The sequence below is a fragment of the Phocoena sinus genome, chromosome 1 (genome assembly GCF_008692025.1).
Source record: "Phocoena sinus isolate mPhoSin1 chromosome 1, mPhoSin1.pri, whole genome shotgun sequence".
NCBI lineage: Eukaryota > Metazoa > Chordata > Mammalia > Artiodactyla > Phocoenidae > Phocoena > Phocoena sinus.
The window spans coordinates 157,857,223-157,877,245 of NC_045763.1; the positions used below are offsets into that span (position 1 = coordinate 157,857,223).

Consider the following 20,023-nt stretch of genomic DNA (forward strand, 5'->3'; position numbering starts at 1 on the left):
TTGGACACATTTTTAATGCCATTATTGTTTTATAACTCAGTAATTTAAATTAACTTTAATATATATTAGGAAAGGAAGCCTATTTTTTTTTCCTTGAATTTATATAGTTCTTCATTTGCTTTCTAAAATTCAAGCTAGCTAATGTAGAAGCTTAAAATATCATATTTGCCAATATAATTGATGTTTGTGTGGAGGTAGGGGTAGAAGTAAGGGAACTGGTGCAGAGAGATGGAAATGGTTAACCTGGATTAATAGGTGAAAGGTATGATGAGGATTTTCAGTTCATTATAAGGAGAGAACTTTCTGTTGAAATATGGTACAGTAAAGAATGATTACTTGTCTTTAGAACTGTCCAAAAGGACTCAAGCATCAGAGGAGTGCCTTAAGCCTGCTTCCAACCCTGGGATAATATAATTCTAGTTAAATTTAATTTGTTCATTTATTTTAGATGAAATTTAAGTGTTACAGATAAACTTAGCAAATGCATTTTAAACTGAAATTAGTGAGGCAAGGAAACTTTAAAAATAAAATTAAGGGGTACAATCATTTTAAACAGGACCTAATGCTTAGATATTTATTATGTATAATAATTTTGTACTGGTGTTGGGTTTTAAACACCATGGTTGTATAACTGTTATGTTCTGGTATTATAATTGGGGTCTTTAAATTTTATTCCTATATGTAAATCAAATAGATTGGAATAGTGAAGAAAGTCAATTAGGGCTCCTCTAATTTTTTTCTGTAATTCTTAATTTTTAAATTTTATTTAGCTTTAGTAACTTTTTGTGAATTAGTAATATTTTTGAAAGGGGAAGGATCAACTCTTGCACATTGAAGGTATTTGAATTTCAGATACAGTTTGTAGTAATTTTATTCTTTTTTTAGCTTTCTGAGGGTCACTGGGGAGAAGCTTACTGACTTTTTCTTCTGTCTTGTCACTATAATTTTTGAACACAGATTAGTTTATTTTTAACGTATTTTTTATTTGAACATAGGAAATGCATATAGATTTTATAAGATTCTAATACTTCAATAATGATGAAACTAATTTCTAAAATTCTAATGATCATTTTTGGAGAACTACCAAAATTGCGAAGTCTCAAACAGGTATAGCCATTAGATGATACATGATTTTTAAAAACTTGTATTTGTAACTTAGAAGCTGACTTAGCAGATGTTTGTATTACTTGATCTCTCTACAAGTTCTCAGTTATCTCAAAAGTTAATAACTTCTTTATTTAGATTTATCTGCTAGTTGTATTTTCCAAATGTATTTATCTGTCTGTAGATGCCCTGGATTGAAAAAAAAGATTACATAAAGAATGATACACAATTTTAAGATACTGAGTGTGTTTATTATTTAACAATATGTTAAAGTCATTTCACTTACATGTATATTTTCCTTTTATGTTGAATGCCATAGCTATTTTAAAAGCAGAGTGGGCTTAGTTGCAGTCTATGACTTTTAACTTTCTTAATTTAAATACATAGTATTGTGCATGGTAAGATTGACATAATCTGCAAAGCCTACGGTAAATACCAGCTGGGTAATACTCTACTCATAAATATTGATAATATAGTCTATTAGCAGAGAGAAAAATACCTTTATAAATTTCCTTAAATAAAAGCCTAACTGATAACGAGTTTAAAGGAAAGTTTTTAATATAGAGTATCTATATAACCATGACAATTTGAATGAATAATGACATAGCTTAATATTTTAATTACTAATTTACCTAGTTAAAAGCAAGATGATAGTGCATTTTAGATAATATGCAATTGAAACTATTATTTTACATGAAAAATCTTGTATGTATCATTTAAATTCCCTGGTTATGCATTTCTTTATCTGTCATTTGAAATTGTAAGACTCAATAACATCTGATATTGCCTCCACATCTTAACAGAATATATTGAATATGCTAATAGAAAATGCCATTCTTAGAAAAGTTCTATTGTGTTTTATTTATATGACCTCTAGGGGGCACCAAAAGATCTAATTGCAGGCCTTGCCTGGTAGATTCCAGCAGCTATTGATCTAGTTTTTATAATCTAACAGGTGTGTGGAGAAATGCGCTATCAATTGAATAAAACCAAAATGGAGAAGGATGAGGCAGAAAAGGAGCACAGAGAGTACAGAACAAAAACTAAAAGGGATCTTGAAATTAAAGATCAGGTAAGATTTGATACAAGCGTAACTGCAGCAATTAAAGACATAACTAATGTTTTTTTCTGAAATGGTTATGGTTTTATTCCTAAGTCATTCATTTCTATTATATTGTTTCTAACTAATGGAATGATCCAATTTATACTGTTAAAAGAATTTCATCTACAGTTGCCTAAAATTATCACCTTTCACATGAAATTGTGCGAATACAACTGCATGCATATGAAATTACAATCTGACAGGTCATAAATATACATTTGGATATGTGTATCTATTACTTACAAAAGTAAAAGAAAATGTTCTAATGTTCATTTTGAACCTAAAATATATGTACATAAAGTTCTTTAAAGATGCCAACTTGAATCCAATTTTAAGTGAAAAAGTTTAAAATTTGTGAGATGAGATGAGTTGATATGTAAATATGTCAATCAAATTGATCGTTGGCAGAGTGAAACCAGTTTTAACTAAGATAACCATGAATACGTTTGCTCAGGAAACCTAAATACAGTAAAATTGGAAATGTTAGGAAAAAAACTGCTACTTACTTCAATTTCAGTTTGAACAGATGTTTTACATTACATCTTTGTTGAGATCATGTAGATACTTCAGTTTTAATTGACAACATGGATAAAGTTTTTAGAGAGGCAGTTCTAATAGGCTGACTTTTGATTTTCTAACTTTGTTATAGTACAAAACATTGAACGCTTTCATTCTTTTTATTCAGTGAAAGCAGGTTGAGAAATCTATTCAATTAAAATAAGACTGAGTTTTCAGTGTCATTATTTTAAAGAAATCACTATGGTTTAAAAGTGGGTAGTCCTAAATAAATTTTTTTGAAATATATTTCTAGTTCAACACTTTTTACCGTATTTTCCAACGTATCTCCCTTTCAACCCAATCAACTCTTCTATGCAAATGATGCAAAGACAATTGGGAAAAGTATTGAAAATGAAAGTGATAATGAAATTTAGTACAAAAAGTTTTTCAAGTTGTAGCTGAAATCCCTGGCATTAAATTAAAATCTAAACAACCAAAATCAAATTATGCTTTTGTATCACTATATTCAAAGTGTTCTAAAGAGTTTTAAATTTTCAGAAGAATTTTCCTTGTTAACATGTACAAATAATGAAACTGTTGATATTTCATTCCATCCAGTTGGGGGCGTGCCTGATAGTGGAATTAAAAGTCCTTTCTATCAGGAACTGAAGATCTAGGATTACTAACCAACACAGAACTTTCCTTTTCTGATATATTATACGACTTTTTAAAAAAAGTATCATATTGGCATGCTCACGCATTATTATATACCTTTTCTGTTATTCTGTAGCATCTGCCAGCATAATATTTTGGACTAACTGGAAAAATACAGTAAGGAAGAGTCTCTGAGTTATTTAAAAATTACATTTTAATATTCTAGGAGAAAGAACACTATAGGAATAATAAGATTATAATATCCCTTGTAAATGAATAACGTGTGTAGAAGTATTTGTAATATTTGTCTTTTAGTGCTATATCTCATTTTAATTAACCACTAATGAGGTGGAGGCTAAAGTTGCAGGATTATAAAAGGAGCAGTTTTCATTTGTAAATATTTCCTGCTAAATAGTGAAACACTGACAGTTTTTATAATGATTTTAGTATTATTTTTAGTTAGAGATGTGCCTTTTTAGGACGTCAGAGATGTGATGTGCTTATTAGTATTTTTTCTTGGACATAATTTGAGGAAATCTTATAGGTACTCCTTGTAACTATTTTGTATTGAATAGACAGTTTCAAAAAAAAAGAAAGTAGTGGTGTCTCATTCCATTGATGATCTGGAGTAGCAAAGCAGCAATTGTTCTTTGGTCTTTCAGCCATGACCTGACCTTCTGTCTTTATGACTGAAGAGCTATTTTGCTTGGCCACCATCTGCACTCAAGAGAGAAATTTACATTTAACTTTTAAAAGCTGGGCATGTTGAATGTTTATCTGAAGTACCTATAATAATATAAAGCGTATTTTACTTTTAAAGTGTTACATATCATGCAATTCAGGATAACAAGAAGGCTATCTCTATGTTTACAAAAAAGGGGGTTCCTTGTAATATAGTCATTTTATTTATATTTTTGTTAATCTGGCTTCTTACATTTTTAAAGTAGATGGGAATCTGTCAGATTGGAATGTGGTGAGAACAAGAGCTTTTTGATGTATACAAAAGAGGGCAAATGGTTGACCACCCAAATCATTTTCCTTGTGACCCAAGCCTTGACTCTGGCATAATTAGAAGGAAAGGTTAGGAGAGTAACAATGGCAATCTCTTACTCCCATTTTCTCCTTTTCTTTTTTTTTTTTTTTATTGTGTTAGGAACTGATGGGCAGATTATCCTTCCCATCAACTCCTTTGTATCTCTTCAGTTTAGAGAGCTCCTGTCAGCCTCAGAGGATGCTTCTCGCACTAAAAAAAATAAAAAAAGACATTTGGTATGAAGGAGAATGAAAAATCTGTGCCCTGATTTTTATTAGAAATTTTTTGTAGACAACAGTTATACATATACACACACTCCATTATGGGAATTTAAAGACATATATGAAGATAAAGAGACAATTATAATGAATTCCCACATCTCCATCACCTAGGCTCGTCATTTTGCCAATCCTATTCCATCTACCTCACATTTTTTTCTCTCCTTCATCTTCACCTTCATTGTCATCTTCATCTTCTTTGTCATCTTTGTCATCCTTTTCTTCTCCATCTTCTCTTCCTCTTCCTCTTCTGTCTTCCCTCTCTTCTGCTTTTGCTGAAGTATGTAAAGCAGATCTCAGACATTGTGTTATTACCCATAAATGCTTCAGTGTGCATCTACGAAGGATTTTTTTTCACAATCACTATGTCATCATCATACCTAAAAATATTAATAATTCTTTAATATCCTATAATGCCCCACCCATATTCAAATACCATCTCTACAGTGTTTGTTTTACAGTTAGTTTATTCAAATCAGGGAAACCTACGTTTTTGTATGTTAGAATGTTATGGTGTTACCTTCTTTAATAGGAAATAAAGGGAAATCTCAGAAAAGTTTCAACTTTCTTTGTTGTTATCAATAAATTTCATGCATAATGTTTTGATTGTGCTTTATATTTATAGGGTACCTCATCACCATTCTAAGGAAATGAGTTAATCCTGTAGCAAACTGTCTGAAGGAAATGGCTACCTTACAGCAACCCCAATCATCATATTCTGAAAGGAGGCCCTTAGTCTGAAATCCAAAATACATAATTAATTTCAGAGCCTTACACTTAACATTTAGGAAGGCTGCAGGAAACCTGTTATTACCCTGGCGGTATGAAGGTTAGCTGACTCTGAAATGAGTGATGCATAAGTGGAATTTTCTTTATTAGCTTCCATTTTGGTAGATGAGTCTCAGAAGATGATTCTTTACAGCCCCTAATCTTTGATCAGGGCCTAGTACCAAATGAAAACACAGGGCCCTTTGTTCAAAAAGCAGGAAAAAAGTGATGTTAAAGGTACTGAATTACAAAATGTTTTCCTTTATCCTGCAGGCAGCCTTTCCTCTCTCTCTCACTCTCTCTCTCTCTCTCCCCTTCTCCCTCTTCCTCCCTCCCTCTGAATGTCTGGTGTTTTTATTTGCTGTTTAATGTTGGACTCCCTCCAGCACAGGGATATTCATGGTGGGGGGAACGCAGACCCCCATAGGTGGCCCATGACTGAGTGTACAGATGAATCCATGGTTTCTAGGTTCTCCATGTCACTAGCCACAGAACCCATACACCATGCCCTGGTGGGGAGGGGAGAGAGTCAGTCTTCTCCATCCCAAGGTGGTCAGCTGGGCAGCCCCCTAGAGACTGCAGTCTCCACACAGGGAGACACTTGGTACAGGGGTCAGAGTGGGCAGAGGCTCCATGCTGAGTCCGTTGAGTGTGCTGTAGTGCTTCCAGGCGGGAGGAGGGATAGTCAACTCCATGTCCTACCCTCAGGCGTTAGGGGTGTACACACTTAACCCAACCTTTCCCAGGCTCACATCCAGGCTCCTGACAGAGGTAAAGGATAATGGCAGAACGAATGCCTCCCCCTAACACTGCCATGACCTGGTCCCACCCAACATGGAGAGCAGCAAGGTCCCAAGGCAGGGGCCAGGAAGAGGAAGCTAGAAGGGAACAAGTGTCCAAGAAGTGCCCCAGGGCTGCCATGAGTCAGTGGAGAGACAAGACCACAGATGTGAGTGGGGCTTCCATTGTACCATCAGACTTCACCTATAAAACACAAATTCCAATATAAAATCATTAAGAATTTTAAGACGTTGACCACAGAGCATTAAACTGCAAGTTCAGGGCCCTTCTAAACACAGGGCCCTGTATGAGCACACTGATCACATGCCCAAGAAGCTACCATGGCTATGGGGATAGACAGAGATTTGGTGTGCTAACGCACACGTATATATTCCTACTTACATATGCAGATATGAGTGTGTGTTTAACATGTGCAGGTGTCCTGTATCTGTAAAAGAAGGCTGGCCAGCTACAGAGTATGGGCCAAATCTGAGCTGCAGTCTGTTTTTACAAATAAAGTTGTAGAAGAGGACAGCGACACTCATTTGTTGATGTATTGTCTACGGCTGCTTTCCTGCTACAAAGGCAGAGCTGAGAAGTTGTGGCAGAGACCCCATAGCCCACCATGACTGAAATACTACCTGAGCCTTTAGAGAAAAAGCTTGCCAACCCCTGCCCTGAGTATAAAGTTAAAACTTTGTTTCCCCTGCCCTGCTAGAGTGTGGAGTTCTGAGATTGAAGACTTATCAATCTTAAATTATAACTTAATGGTTTTAGAGTATTTTGAAATATAGAAAATGTGCCTGATCCCTAGTCTCTTAATCATCTAATGGCATCAGCAGGTGAATATATGATTGGTTATAGTCTTATTATCTTATTATTAGTGGCACATGGCTTAAAAACTGGCTTGGATGAGAATACACATATACATAAATAAATTGTTTTATATTACAACATTTTTAGGTTGGTTCAGTTTCTTTCAGAGATAAAAGGACTTTTTTATCAGTATTGTGTAATTTATAACTTTGGAGTTGTGGCTAATACTGAGTAGGAAACGTTGAAGTTCAAAATTACCTGAAGGGGGTAATCAAAGCAAATATTTAAGGCTAGAACACATATACAAAAGAAATAGATCAGAAAATTTTGGCTAGAAAATTAGCACAAAAAAAGGTTTGAGTGTTGCTCGTACCTACAGCAGTATGACGCCACACTTTAATGCTGACATTTAAAAATGTGGACTGTATTAACACAGGAGTTATTTCCTAAGTTCAGTTGAATGAATTAGATTGTTGGGAGTAGTACAGCTATTTTGTATGGCTTTGTGTAAATATGAGAGGAAGCCCAACACGTCCTAAAGGTTAAGTCCTACGTAAGGCCAGAGAAATAAAAGTAATAAAGAAAAGTTGAAGAATTGTACCTTTCTGCTTAGAGAAGACTAAAGCATTGCTTCACTGTCTTTAAGGACTTGACAGATAATTTCAAGGAGAAAGTTAAACACCTGTTCTCAATCTTTAGTATGGAAAGAATAAGAACAAAGAGATTTAATCACAGCAACTGGAAATCACAGCAGCCTGAAATAACTTTCTGACAGTAAGAAGATTGAAATAGATTGCTACAACAGACCATGGAAGTTTCTTCCCTGAAATTTTTAGTTTTAAACGGTAGCAGTAATATGCTTTACCTAAAGACCCAGCTAATGGACCTCTGAGGTCCATTGTCTTTTATTTGATTCTGGAAACATCCTAGGAATATTTCACTGTGTTAAACTGGCTAGTAGTGATATTTGTCTTTTCTACTCGTAATTTAGCAACTACAGATTAAAGAAAAATCCCGTTCGTCTCTGTTCTCTCTTATGTGTCTGTAATGCTGTATACTCTCTTCAGAAGGCTTTTGGGGAATATATTGAGATAATGGATGGCTTCTGAGAGCTAGACTTCAGAAACTATCCAACTACCACCTGCAGTCTCACTTCTATCTCTAAAAAATGACTGGGATTGGGCCACTTGGGCATGCCGTTAGTACATGTAATCACTTGGTCCTGGTGATGACAGAGTTGCTCTCCAGTGTTCTTCACACTGTCTTTCAGTGCTGGAGGCTTAGCACATTCGTTTCCCTGCTTCTCACTCAGACCACAGCCATTCGAGAGGGCTTGGCCTGCCCAGACCAGAACGCTAGGCACTGTGGGGTGATAACTAGAAGACCCAGGTCCTGCCCTTAGGGGGTTTATATTCTAGTTTAAGAGACAGAGTACACATTTGAACATGCCTTAAAAATACTTGCAAAGTAGCATATCGACAAGTGCAAATTAATGTAGTGTGAACTTCATGCTGGCTACAGCCCATAAGAGGGAGAATCTGGTTCCATGTGTGTGATGCAATAAAGCTTTTTTTTTTTTTAAATAGCATCTTCCCTAAGTATGCCCTAAAGCATTGTTCATCATACTTAGATAAATTTGTGTTCTTATCACAGGCTAACCAAGAATTCTGAGAAAATTCTTCACCCTGGCATATGTCTAATAAATCAGCTTCTTTTGTTCCTGTGCTGTGTGATGCTTGAATGGAACAAATAGGATTTCGTAAATAATTTAAAATATCTCCATTTTATAAAATGTTGTCAACTTATTATTTTTCTAAAACACCACATAATTTCTCCGTTTAAGATTATAATTATGTTTGTAAGGTCAGAAAATTAGCAGTAAAAAATTGAGTTTGATTTTTTTGAACAAAGAAACAGTTCCAAATCAATCCAGTGAATAATACCAAGTTGCAGATCCTTGGGGCATTTAGCATCAGTAACTTTAATAATGATTTGGGCCATGGTTTTAGGTGGCAGTATATGTATATCTCATTCATAAAACCACCATGGAAATTCGTATATTCAAAAAAGTCATTTGATTTTCCAGCAAAGATGATAGTGCTATTCACCATAATAATATATTTTTTAAAAAATCAAATATGCACAGAAACAATATATATGAAAGTAACAATATAGGGCTATTTAGAGATAAAGGCACAAATAAGAAAACAAGCCATTTTAGAAATAATACGCCTTATGGGATAAATATTTAGAAATAAATGTGTGCCTTTGGATAGGAATATAAAACTGTAAAGTGAAGTCAAGAAATATTTTTGTGTTTTAAGGAAGTCATAAGGTTCATCAACTATTGGTCCTAAAGAAATACAGGTTTTGCCGTGTTTCAATTTCAGTGGATGATTCATATTTCGGTCCTTAAAAAATTTGTGCATGCTTATTTTGACCTTAAAAGTTGACCCAGCCTTCTAACCTTACCGGTTACCTTCTCTGATTACCAAGTCTGCAATTATGGTGACTACCAGGTGGCAGCAGTTCTTTGAATATGTTTCCATACAGGCCGGCAAACTGAGTGGTATTAGACATAGGACAGCTACAGATGCTTTTTTGTTTTATAGTCCATAAATATTAGTACCAATATCCAGTATAAATATTACTAATTACTACATATGTATACATTTTAAAAAATATTTATTGTATAAACATAGACACATTCACAGAAGCCAATAATTCCACCACCCAACAGAGCAAATTGTTTTCATTTTTCTGTTTTACCTTCTACTTTTTGTCCATATGCATATATAATATTTTCAAGTAGTAAACATAGCATAGATGTAATTATGGTTTTTACTTTTTCCACTTGACAATATCTTAAGCATTTTATGTGTTGCTGCCTTCTCTTCATAGATCACTTTAATATGGCCATTTACGTGTACTTTCAAAGGAAAGTGATAAGTCATATTTTGAAGAGAACAGATACTGTTATAAATTTAGAATCCTTTTGCCCTAAGTTTCACTCGTTTTTTTTTTTAACTCAATAACCATATATTGCATGCACTATGCTGGCCTAGAATGAACTTCTGTTCTTAAAAAAAGGGAGTATGTAAGACAGGTTTGCAAATAAATATACGTCAAAGAACATAATAACTATCATTAGCAAACTACCGAAGGGTAAGATGATTTAGGAGAAGGAGAGAGGACAAACTTGAAGGATGGTAAGGATGTTGCCCACCATAGATGGGAGACAAAGGCATTTAGGTTGGAAAATGGCAGCTTGAGCAAAGGAATGGGGATAGGCGCACAGGGGAAGGAGGAGGTGTTCAAGGAATGCATGTGTTTTTTGATTCCATAGCATACTTGTATCACTGACCTCAGTATCTCAAGTGCCACATCTCTGTTATAAAAGATTGCTCATAGAAAAAAGTCTTCTATAAGGTTCAGAATCCCAAGTAATTGCCTACTTATAACATGCTGCATGTCTTACAGTCAGGCACAGAAGTCGTATTATATTTTGGGAATATTTGCATAAGTTTTTCGTTTCCTTTGTAGTGTTTTCTATGTAATGAGACAATTTTAAGATTTTCAACATCATTTTCAGATGACATACAACAAAATGCCATCTTATTAACAGTGTTAGAATCAAGTAGGATTAGTTTTCTAGAAATAAAAGAATTGACAGTTACTTTAACGATTTGTAGAAGATTTGCACATGACTAATAACGGAAGGTGAAACACAGAGTGTACAGGGTAGTATTTTACCTGTGGACTGTGAGTCCAAAGACTTGATTTGACTTTTCAGCTAACTTCCTGAGCAAACCTCTCAGAGCCTCATTTTCTTTCCCAGTGAAATGAGAAGCTTGGATAAGTGAAAGCTAAGGTTTTCTTTATGTCTAAATGCCTGTGTTTTCAGAAACATAGGAAATATTTCTCTGTTGTTCTTACTTATGAATTAAGTATTAATAAAATCAGTAAAATTACATGGAGTCTCAAGTGTCATTCCAAATTTCCCATTCACTCTGATTTTATAAAAATGACACTTCTGTTATGATAAGAATGAAATTTTACTGTCATCAATTTTAGATTATATTCTTTTCATTATGATGAATAGTAGAACAATAAAACATCTAGCCTTTTAAACAGTTGAATTTAATTACAAGATAGATGTCATTTAATCTGCAATAAGGATTAAAGTCCTAGTCTGAATTAAGAATGAAGGTCTATTGGAAGGATTTTAGGCAACAGCAAACTGCCCAAGATAGGATTTTGGAAGAGTAGTTACTTTTCAGGAAGCCTGCAGAATTAAATACCCTTAGTCAGAGTTTCATATCTGTGTGAACCCATGACCCCTGGGAATAAATTGGTAACTCCTTTGGAGAAAAATGGCATTAATAGTTAATGCTTTCACTTTCAGTTTTTCCTTGGTGCTCTCATAAATACAGCCATGGAATGAAATGCTGTGGCAATTCTGGATCTGGATGACCTAGAATATGATCGTATTTTTTTGTATTTTGATTTTTTAATCATCAGAATGAGAACAAGTTTTTAATTCTCTTAGAGATTTCACATATCCCTGGCATGTTCCCCTGACCCTCATTGGAGTACAATGTGAGAGGCTGCCCTAGACATAGATTCTAGATATAACTGCAGGCTGCTCATGACTATTAATAAATTGCAAGATGTTTAGATTTTCATGCTACTATTCTTAAGAGATGGTCAAGGTAATTTAACCCTTCTTGGTGTTAACATCTATATTTAAGTGGATCACTTACAGTAACATTTAGATTTTAAAGAAAAGACAAGAAAGCAGCAGTGTCCTTATTTCTGACCTGCTTTCTGACTTCCCTGAGAATTTTTGGCATTCCCTGTGGAGAATAGAAAATTCTTTTCTATATAGAATCTCTCTACTTACAACTGAAGTTCTGATATTCATTCATATTCATCCTGTCTCTCTTTCTCTCTTCTTCCCCTCCACCCCCTGTCACCACCACCCCCCACCCCAGCCATGGTAATAAAACATGCAAGTAATAGCATTGGCCTGGCTTCAGAAGTCATGAGTCAACTGTGGTTGAAAGTTCCCCATAAAGTACAAGGGAATGCTCGTGTCTTAGAGAGAGTGGCAGCCAAGGAAAAGGGGGAGGTAAAAACTTTTAGGGAAATCTTAAGAAGATGGAGGAGAAAGAACTGTTGAATTCTTTGACATGAAAGATTGTCCCATCATTGCAAGTACTACCTTTTCTTTTGGGTCCTTCTTTCACTTGTTCAGAATTATCTGCACAGAAATCTGAATTCACTCATTTAAAGAAATTTATTGAAATATAATTGATTTACAATGTGTTAGTTTCAGGTGTGTGGCAAAGTGATTCAGTTTTATATATATATATATATATATATATATATATATATATATATAACTACATATATAGTTATATATAGATTCTTTCCCATTATAGGTTATTACGAGATATGCTATACAGTAGGTCATTGTTGGTTATCTGTACATGTAGTCGTATGTACATTTTAATCCCAAACTCCTAATTTATCCCTCCCCTGCTTTCCCCTTTGGTAACCATAAATTTGTTTTCTATGTCTGTGAGTCTGTTTCTGTTTTGTAAATAAGTTCATTTGTATCATTTTTTTAGATTCCACATATAAATGATATCATATGATAATTGTCTTTCTCTGTCTTACTTCACTTAATATGATAATCTCATCCTGAGAGGTAATTGTCATATCCTAATTTGAATTAGAAACTCTAGGGTGTCATTTTCAACTTGTCTCTACACTTACGTTTATCATAGAAAAATAGGGCTGGGGCAGTGTTTCTTCCCTAAGTTATTGAAAGTCCACTGTGTGTACAGTGATTGAAGCTGTTTAAGGGCTTATATATCAAGAGCCAGATGTTTTGGTCTAAAAGGGGATTTAGGCAAATGGATGAATCAAATATCTATTTATATATTTAAAAATCTAAGGACAAATATCTTTGTGTGTATGTATATATACAGATATATGTATGTATGTGTGTGTATATATATAGATACATGGCACATATGTCTCACTAATACATAATATAAGAAGTGTGACTTACTGATAAGCAGGCTTTTCTTGAGCAGAGCCTGAAGTTTCTAAATGCTGAATTTAGGATACCTTTGACTTACTTCATCAGCCAGGAGAGAACAAAGGACTCTTGAGTTGTTCCAGTTATAAAAACAAGAAAAGGAGAGTAGAGGAAAAGGAAAAAAAACAAAGTAGGAAGAGAAAATGAGAAAGATTTTAGAAGGCATTCTAAAGACATTTACACTAAGAACAACTGGGCTTTCTCCTCTATTTACTGTTTCACATTCAACTATAACTTAGAAGGGGCCAGCATGACCACAGATCCATCATTATGTTCTATCCGTACTTTCAGGAGGGATCCATAATCATGGATTTTTTTAAACTGTAATTGCTATAGCTCCTTTTCGCCACCCCCGTTTCCCCCAACCATTGCTGGTTGTTAAGAGTAACTTAATATAGCTTGGCATTTTTCAGAAGATGCTTTCTAACCACATAGCAATAAAATTCATGAAGGTAATTTTTTATCTTTAGTCTCCCTTGTTTCAGTGGCTTCATATGAAGGATCAAAGGGAGGACATCAGATAGTAAAGGGCAGTAGCTTGGTGGGTACTGAGACCCAAAAAGACTTTAATGACTTAGTTTGGCCCCTTCATTTCATAAATGATTAGACTGTGAGTAAGCTGAGAGTTAATACCTCATTTTAATGCATTCATTTATCTAACTAATAGTTACTGGTAACCTATTAGGTGTCACTAACAAATAGGCGCTGGGGTTGCATTGAAAAATAAAATATATGTATTGCTCATACAACTCTTATGGTCTGGTGAGAAAGTTGAATGTGATAAGATGAGGGCTCAGTGTAAGGGTAGCTTACTTTGGTGGGAGAGAATTCAAAAAGATTTTACACAACAGTCAATCAGTTTTCAACATGGAAAATAAGAAAATTCAATGGGTGAGAAATAGTTTTTCAACTAATGGTGCTGGGAAAACTGGATATCCACATGTAAAAGAATGAAGTTGGGCCCCTACCTTATATTATATATAAAAATTAATTCAAAGTAGATAGAAAGACGTGACTGTAAGAGCTAAGCTTACAAAACTCTTGGAAGAAGACAGGCATAAATCTTTGTGAACTTGGACTAGGCAATGGTTTTCTTGGATATGACACCAAAAGCATAAGCAACCATAGAAAAAAATAGATAAATTGGATATCATCAAAATTAAAAACTTCTGTGCTTCAAAGGACATCATCAAGAAAGTGGAAAAAAACCCCACAGAATGGGAGAAAATTTTTACAAATTACCTATCTGATAAGAGACTTGTTACTAGGATGTATAAAGCAGGCTTACAGTTTAATAATAAAAAGATAAACCATTTCCAAAGCAGGCAAAGAATCTTCATAGATACTTTTCCAAAGAAGATATACAAATGGCAAATAAGCACATGAAAGGATGCTCATCATCATTAGCTATCACAGAAATGCAAATCAAACCGAAAATGAGATACTACTTCACACCTGCTAGGATGGCTATAATCAAAAAGATAGATAATAACAAGTGTTGACGAGGATGTGGAGAAATTGGAGCCTCACACTGCTGGCAGGATTATAAACTATGCAGCTGCTTTGGAAAATAGTCTGACAGTTTCTCAAAAGTTACCCCGCAATTCTACTACTAGGTCTATACCCACGAGAAATGAAACATGTCCACAAAAAAACATGTTCATGAGGGACATCCCTGGTGGGTCAGTGGTTAAGAATCCACCTGCCAATGCAGGAGACACGGGTTCAAGCCCTGGTCCGGGAAGATCCCACATGCCGTGGAGCAACTAAGCCCATGTGCCACAACTACCGAGCCTGCGCTCTAGAGCCCGCGAGCCACAACTAGTGAGCCCTTGTGCCACTACTACTGAAGCCTGCGTGCCTAGATCCTGTGCTCTGCAACAAGTGAAGCCACCGCAATGAGAAGCCCACACACTGCAACGAAGAGTAGCCCCTCCTCAGCGCGACTAGAGAAAGCCTGCAGGCAGCAACGAAGACCCAATGCACCCAAAAATAAATGAATCAATTTATTTTTAAAAAAACATGTTCATGAGTGTTCATATCAGCATTATTCATAATAGCCCCAAACTGGCAACAACACAAATGTTTTTCAACTAATAAATGGATAAATAAAATGTGATTATCTATATCTATGTCTATACAGCTATATGTTGGCAATAAAAAAGAATGAGGTACTGATACATTCTGCAACATGGCTGAACTTTGAAAACATTATGCTAAGTGAAAGAAGCTTGTCACAAAAGACAACATATTGTATAATTTATATGAAATGTCCAGAATAGGCAAATCTATAGAGACAGAAAGATTAGTAGATGCTTGGGCTGAGTGGGTTGGGGGCAAATGGGGAGTACTGCTAATGGGTATGTAGTTTCTTTTGGGGTGTTAAAATGTTCTAAAATTGATCAAGGTGGTGGTTGCACAACTCTGAATATACTAAAACACATTCAACTATATACTTTAATGGGAGAGTTGTATGTAAATTATGTCAATAAAGCTGTTATTTAAAAAAAAGATTCTACCATGAAATTCATATTTCAGCCTAGTCTGGAGGGGAACAGAGAGAGTGCAAAGGGAGGGCCATTCAGGCAAAAGGGACAGAATATGCAAAGACACTGTTCCATATACACCTGGAGGGCAAAAGGAGGCATAAGAGATGAGGATAGAAACACTGAGCCCCAGAAAACTATTATTTGCCAGAAGTGTCTGTAAACTACTATGAAGTCAGAGTCCATATATTATTCATCATTGTATCCCTGGTATCCAGCTCAGAGAAGGCCTACCGTAAGTTTTATCTGTTAGTTCAATGAATGAGTAAATGAATGCCTGAGTGAACTAAAGAATGAACTTTAAATAATTAGTAATAGTACCTAAACTAGATGACAGATCCTCTAACTCCTAGTTTACCTTTGTTGTGCTATATCAGGCAGAAAGTTTTTTTAAAGTTTTTACTTTTATACAATTCAAAAGGTTACTTTCCATTTACAGCTATTACAGAATATTGGCTTTATTCCCCGTGTTGTACAATACGTCCTTGAGCCTACCTTACATTCAGTAGTGTGTACCTCCCACCCCCCACTCACCTACATTGCCCCCGCACTGGTAACCACTAGTTTATTCTCTATATCTGTGAGTCTGCTTCTTTTATGTTATATTCACTAGTTTGTTGTATTTTTTAGATTCCACAAATAAGTAATATCATACAGTATTTGTCTTTCTGACTTATTTTACTTAGCATAATGCTTCCATGTCCATCAAATTTCATTCTTTTTTGTTCCATTGTGTGAATATGTATATATATATATACACATATATACCACATCTTTATCCATTCATCTGTTAATAGACACTTAGGTTGTTCCCATGTCTTAGCAATTATAAATAATGCTGCTGTGAACATTGGGGTGCATGTATGTTTTCAAATTGGTGTTTTTGTTTCTTTCAGATATATACCCAGGAGTGGAATTGTTGGGTCATATGGTAGTTTTAGTTTTAACTTTTTGAGAAACTTCCATATTGTTTTCCACACTGGCTGCACCAATTTATATGCCCATCAACAGTGTACAAAGGTTCCCTTTCCTCCACATCCGTGCCAATATTTCTTATTTGTAGACTTTTCGTTTATAGCCATTCTTACTGGTATGAGGTGTTATCTCATTGTAGTTTTGATTTGCATTTCCCTGATAATTAGTGATGATGAGCATCTTTTCATGTGCCTCTTGGCCATCTGCATTTCCTCTTTGGAAAAATGTCTATTCAGTTTTTCTGCCCATTTTTTAATTAGGCTTTTTTTTTTTTTGATGTTGAGTTGTATGAGCTGTTTATATGTGTTGGATATTAATCCTATATTGGTCATATCATTTGCAAATATGTTCTCCCATTCAGTAGCTTGTCTTTTTATTTTGTCAATGGTTTCTTTTGCTGTGCAAAAGCTTTTAAGTTTAATTAGGTCCCATTTGTTTATTTTTGCTTTTATTTCCTTTACTTTAGGAAAAGGAAAAAAAATCCAAAAAAATATTTCTGCGATATATGTCAAAGAGTGTTCTGCCTAGAAAGTTTTAAAATCAGGATGAAAATAACTTCTTTTATAATGATATTTATATTTCAGCAATTATATTTGTTTAAAGTGTTTGATCAGTCTTTTTATATGCTGCCATTCTGGTAGGTGTATAATGATATCTCATTGTGGCTTTAATTTGCATTTCCCTAATGATTGATGATATTAAACATCTTTTCAGATGCTTGCTTGCCATCCCTATATCTTCTTCCGCTATATCCACTGCTATACTCTAGCTCAAGGTACTATCATTTTCACCAGTGTTATCGTAGTAATGTCCTAATTGGCTTCCTTTTTTCTGTGCTTCAACCCATTTTAGTCCCTTCACAGAGAGCAGAGACAAATCTTGTCCCTCTTCTGATTGCAACTGCCAGTGGTTCCCTACCTTAGTCGTGGTAAAAGCCAAAGTCCCCACAATTGATCTACAATATACTGCACAGTCTGGTCCTCCTGTTACCTCTCTGCCCCTCATCTCCTACTTTTCTCCTCCATCACTCTGCTCTAGCCACATTGGCTTCCTTGCTGTTCCTCAAACACATCAGATACAATCCCACTTCAGGGCCTTTGTTCTTGCTATTCCCTTTGCCTGGAACACTGTTCCCTATGATAGCCTTATGGATCACTAGCTTAATGCCTTCAAGTAATTGCTTTCATATTTCCTCTGTGAGCCCATCCCTGACCACCTTATTTTAAATTGTACACCACTCCCCCAGTACTCTCTTTCCCCTTTCTGCTTTATTTCACTCCACATCTTACTCATTTATTGTGTTTGTTATCTGTTTTTTCCTTGCCACGATATTAGCTTCATGAAGTCATGTCCCCCCTCAGTCCATACACAACATATTAGCAAAGGCAAATGTGAACTGAATCATGTTGTTCTTCCATTTAACAACTTGGAGTGTCTTCCCATTTGCATTTAGAAATATAAATCCAAACTTTTCCATAGCTTACCAGGCCCTGCATAATCTGATCGCAATTGTCTTAACATCTACTCTTCCTATCTACTTTTCTTTTCTGCATTCACTTGAGCCTCATGGTTTTCCTTTAGCTTCTCAAAGATGCCAAGGCCTTTGGACAAACATCTGCCTTATATGTTCTTCTTCACTCTTCCTGTGCTTAACCACCTCTTTCTCTTTCTTTGGTTTCTGCTTAAATGTCTTCACTTCTCTAACTATTAATGTGTATCCCCTTGCACTGCTCCATTATTCTCTCAAAGTACCTTGTTTCCTTCATGGAACTTATTATAATTTTTTATTATTTTTTTTACTTAAAAATATCTGTTTTTTTCATTGGAATGTAAGTTTGAGGTCAGAGACTCTTACTTGTCACATCCACTCTTGTATTCCAGTGCTTCAGTGCCTAGCATACAATTAGGGTCCCAGGAACTGGATGGGTGGGTGGTTAGGTAGCAGGAAGTTCAGACCCTGAAAGTAGATTGCCTAAAGTCAAATTCTCACCTTAATATCTACTACCCGGTGAACTTGATCAAATTACTTAATATATCCAAGCCTCAGTTTTCTTTTCTTTTTTTTTTTTTTTGCCATGGCTCACGGGCCCAGCCGCTCTGCGGCATGTGGGATCCTCCCAGACCGGGGCACGAACCCGTGTCCCCTGCATCGGCAGGCAGACTCCCAACCACTGCGCCACCAGGGAAGCCCCCAAGCCTCAGTTTTCTTATCTGTAAAATGAGGATAGAAAAAATTACCACTTTATAGTGTTTTGTAAAAACCTTGAGGTAATAATCTCTTAGCCCAGTGCATGACATTAATAAGTGATCTATAAATATTAATAATTATTATTTTTACTAATGCTGTTATGATTATTATTCACATTCTATATCCTCATTTCTCTCTCCTGTGTTCTATTTTATCTAGTTGCTTTAAAGAGTCATGATGATAACTAAATATGATATTTTTGGTATGACCTCAGCAGTACATAGAAGTGGAGCTGTCATCTAAGCTTATATTAATCTAGCTTCAGAGCCAGTTATCATTTGGGTTATGTGTTTATCAAACATGTCTCATTGTGAACTCTTAGTGAGCTTAAATTCAGTTAAAACCTTTAATGGCATAAGTCCACTGCCCTACAATTGGGCAGTAAATACAGATATTTGCATTTGTCTCTCTGAAACTTGATCATTTTAGTTTGGACCTATGGTATCAGCTTGTTTGAACCTTTTTGGACTCTGTTTTTAACATTTCACCATAATAAATTAGTCCTCTCAGGTTTTTGTCACAGGCAAATTTGATCATTGTATCATTGGTGTCCTCATTAAAGTCAGTGGATTAAACAGTATAACATGAAAGGCAGGGCAGAGCCCTGCAACCTGTCACTGAAGACTTCCTTATAGCTTGGTATTTTCCATTCTGCCTTCCGTATGATTTTTTTTTAACTGATGTGTTTGTTTTCCTGTTTAAGATTCAGACCATTTACCTTCTTCAAAATAATTCTAGTCAAATAAAAAAATATTTACTTTTGTACCTACTATGTACAGTTAGTGTGCTTAGGTACCACTGAGCCATGTGACAGAAGATTACAGTGGTGACAAATTGTGAAAAATTAGGCATGGGTGGCTAAGAAATCAAAGTGCCTTTGTAAATATAGAGCGGATTATTAGTTGGCAGGATTTAAACCTCTGCTGGGAAACTCCCAAAGGAAGGGGAATGGGCCTGCCTGGAATTCTAATTTCTTCATCTAAATAATCTGGATAAATGGACTAAATTGGAAACTTAAGGAATTAGAGTCTACAAAAGCATTTTTCTGAGATTTCTTCTATTGATTCTGTTGACCTACTCTCATTTTTAAAAGTATTATGTCCATATACATA

General features: G+C 35.2%; 1 protein-coding gene across 6 annotated transcripts in view; it reads left to right on the forward strand.

Moving 5' to 3' along the window:
* SDCCAG8 (SHH signaling and ciliogenesis regulator SDCCAG8) overlaps positions 1-20,023 on the forward strand; it is a 262,756-nt gene that overhangs the window by 90,149 nt on the left and 152,584 nt on the right. For all 6 annotated transcript variants that reach the window (XM_032643294.1, XM_032643360.1, XM_032643209.1 and 3 more), the window contains exon 12: positions 2,060-2,176. In XM_032643294.1, the coding sequence (XP_032499185.1) occupies positions 2,060-2,176 (117 nt within the window). The remainder of the gene's footprint in view (positions 1-2,059; positions 2,177-20,023) is intronic.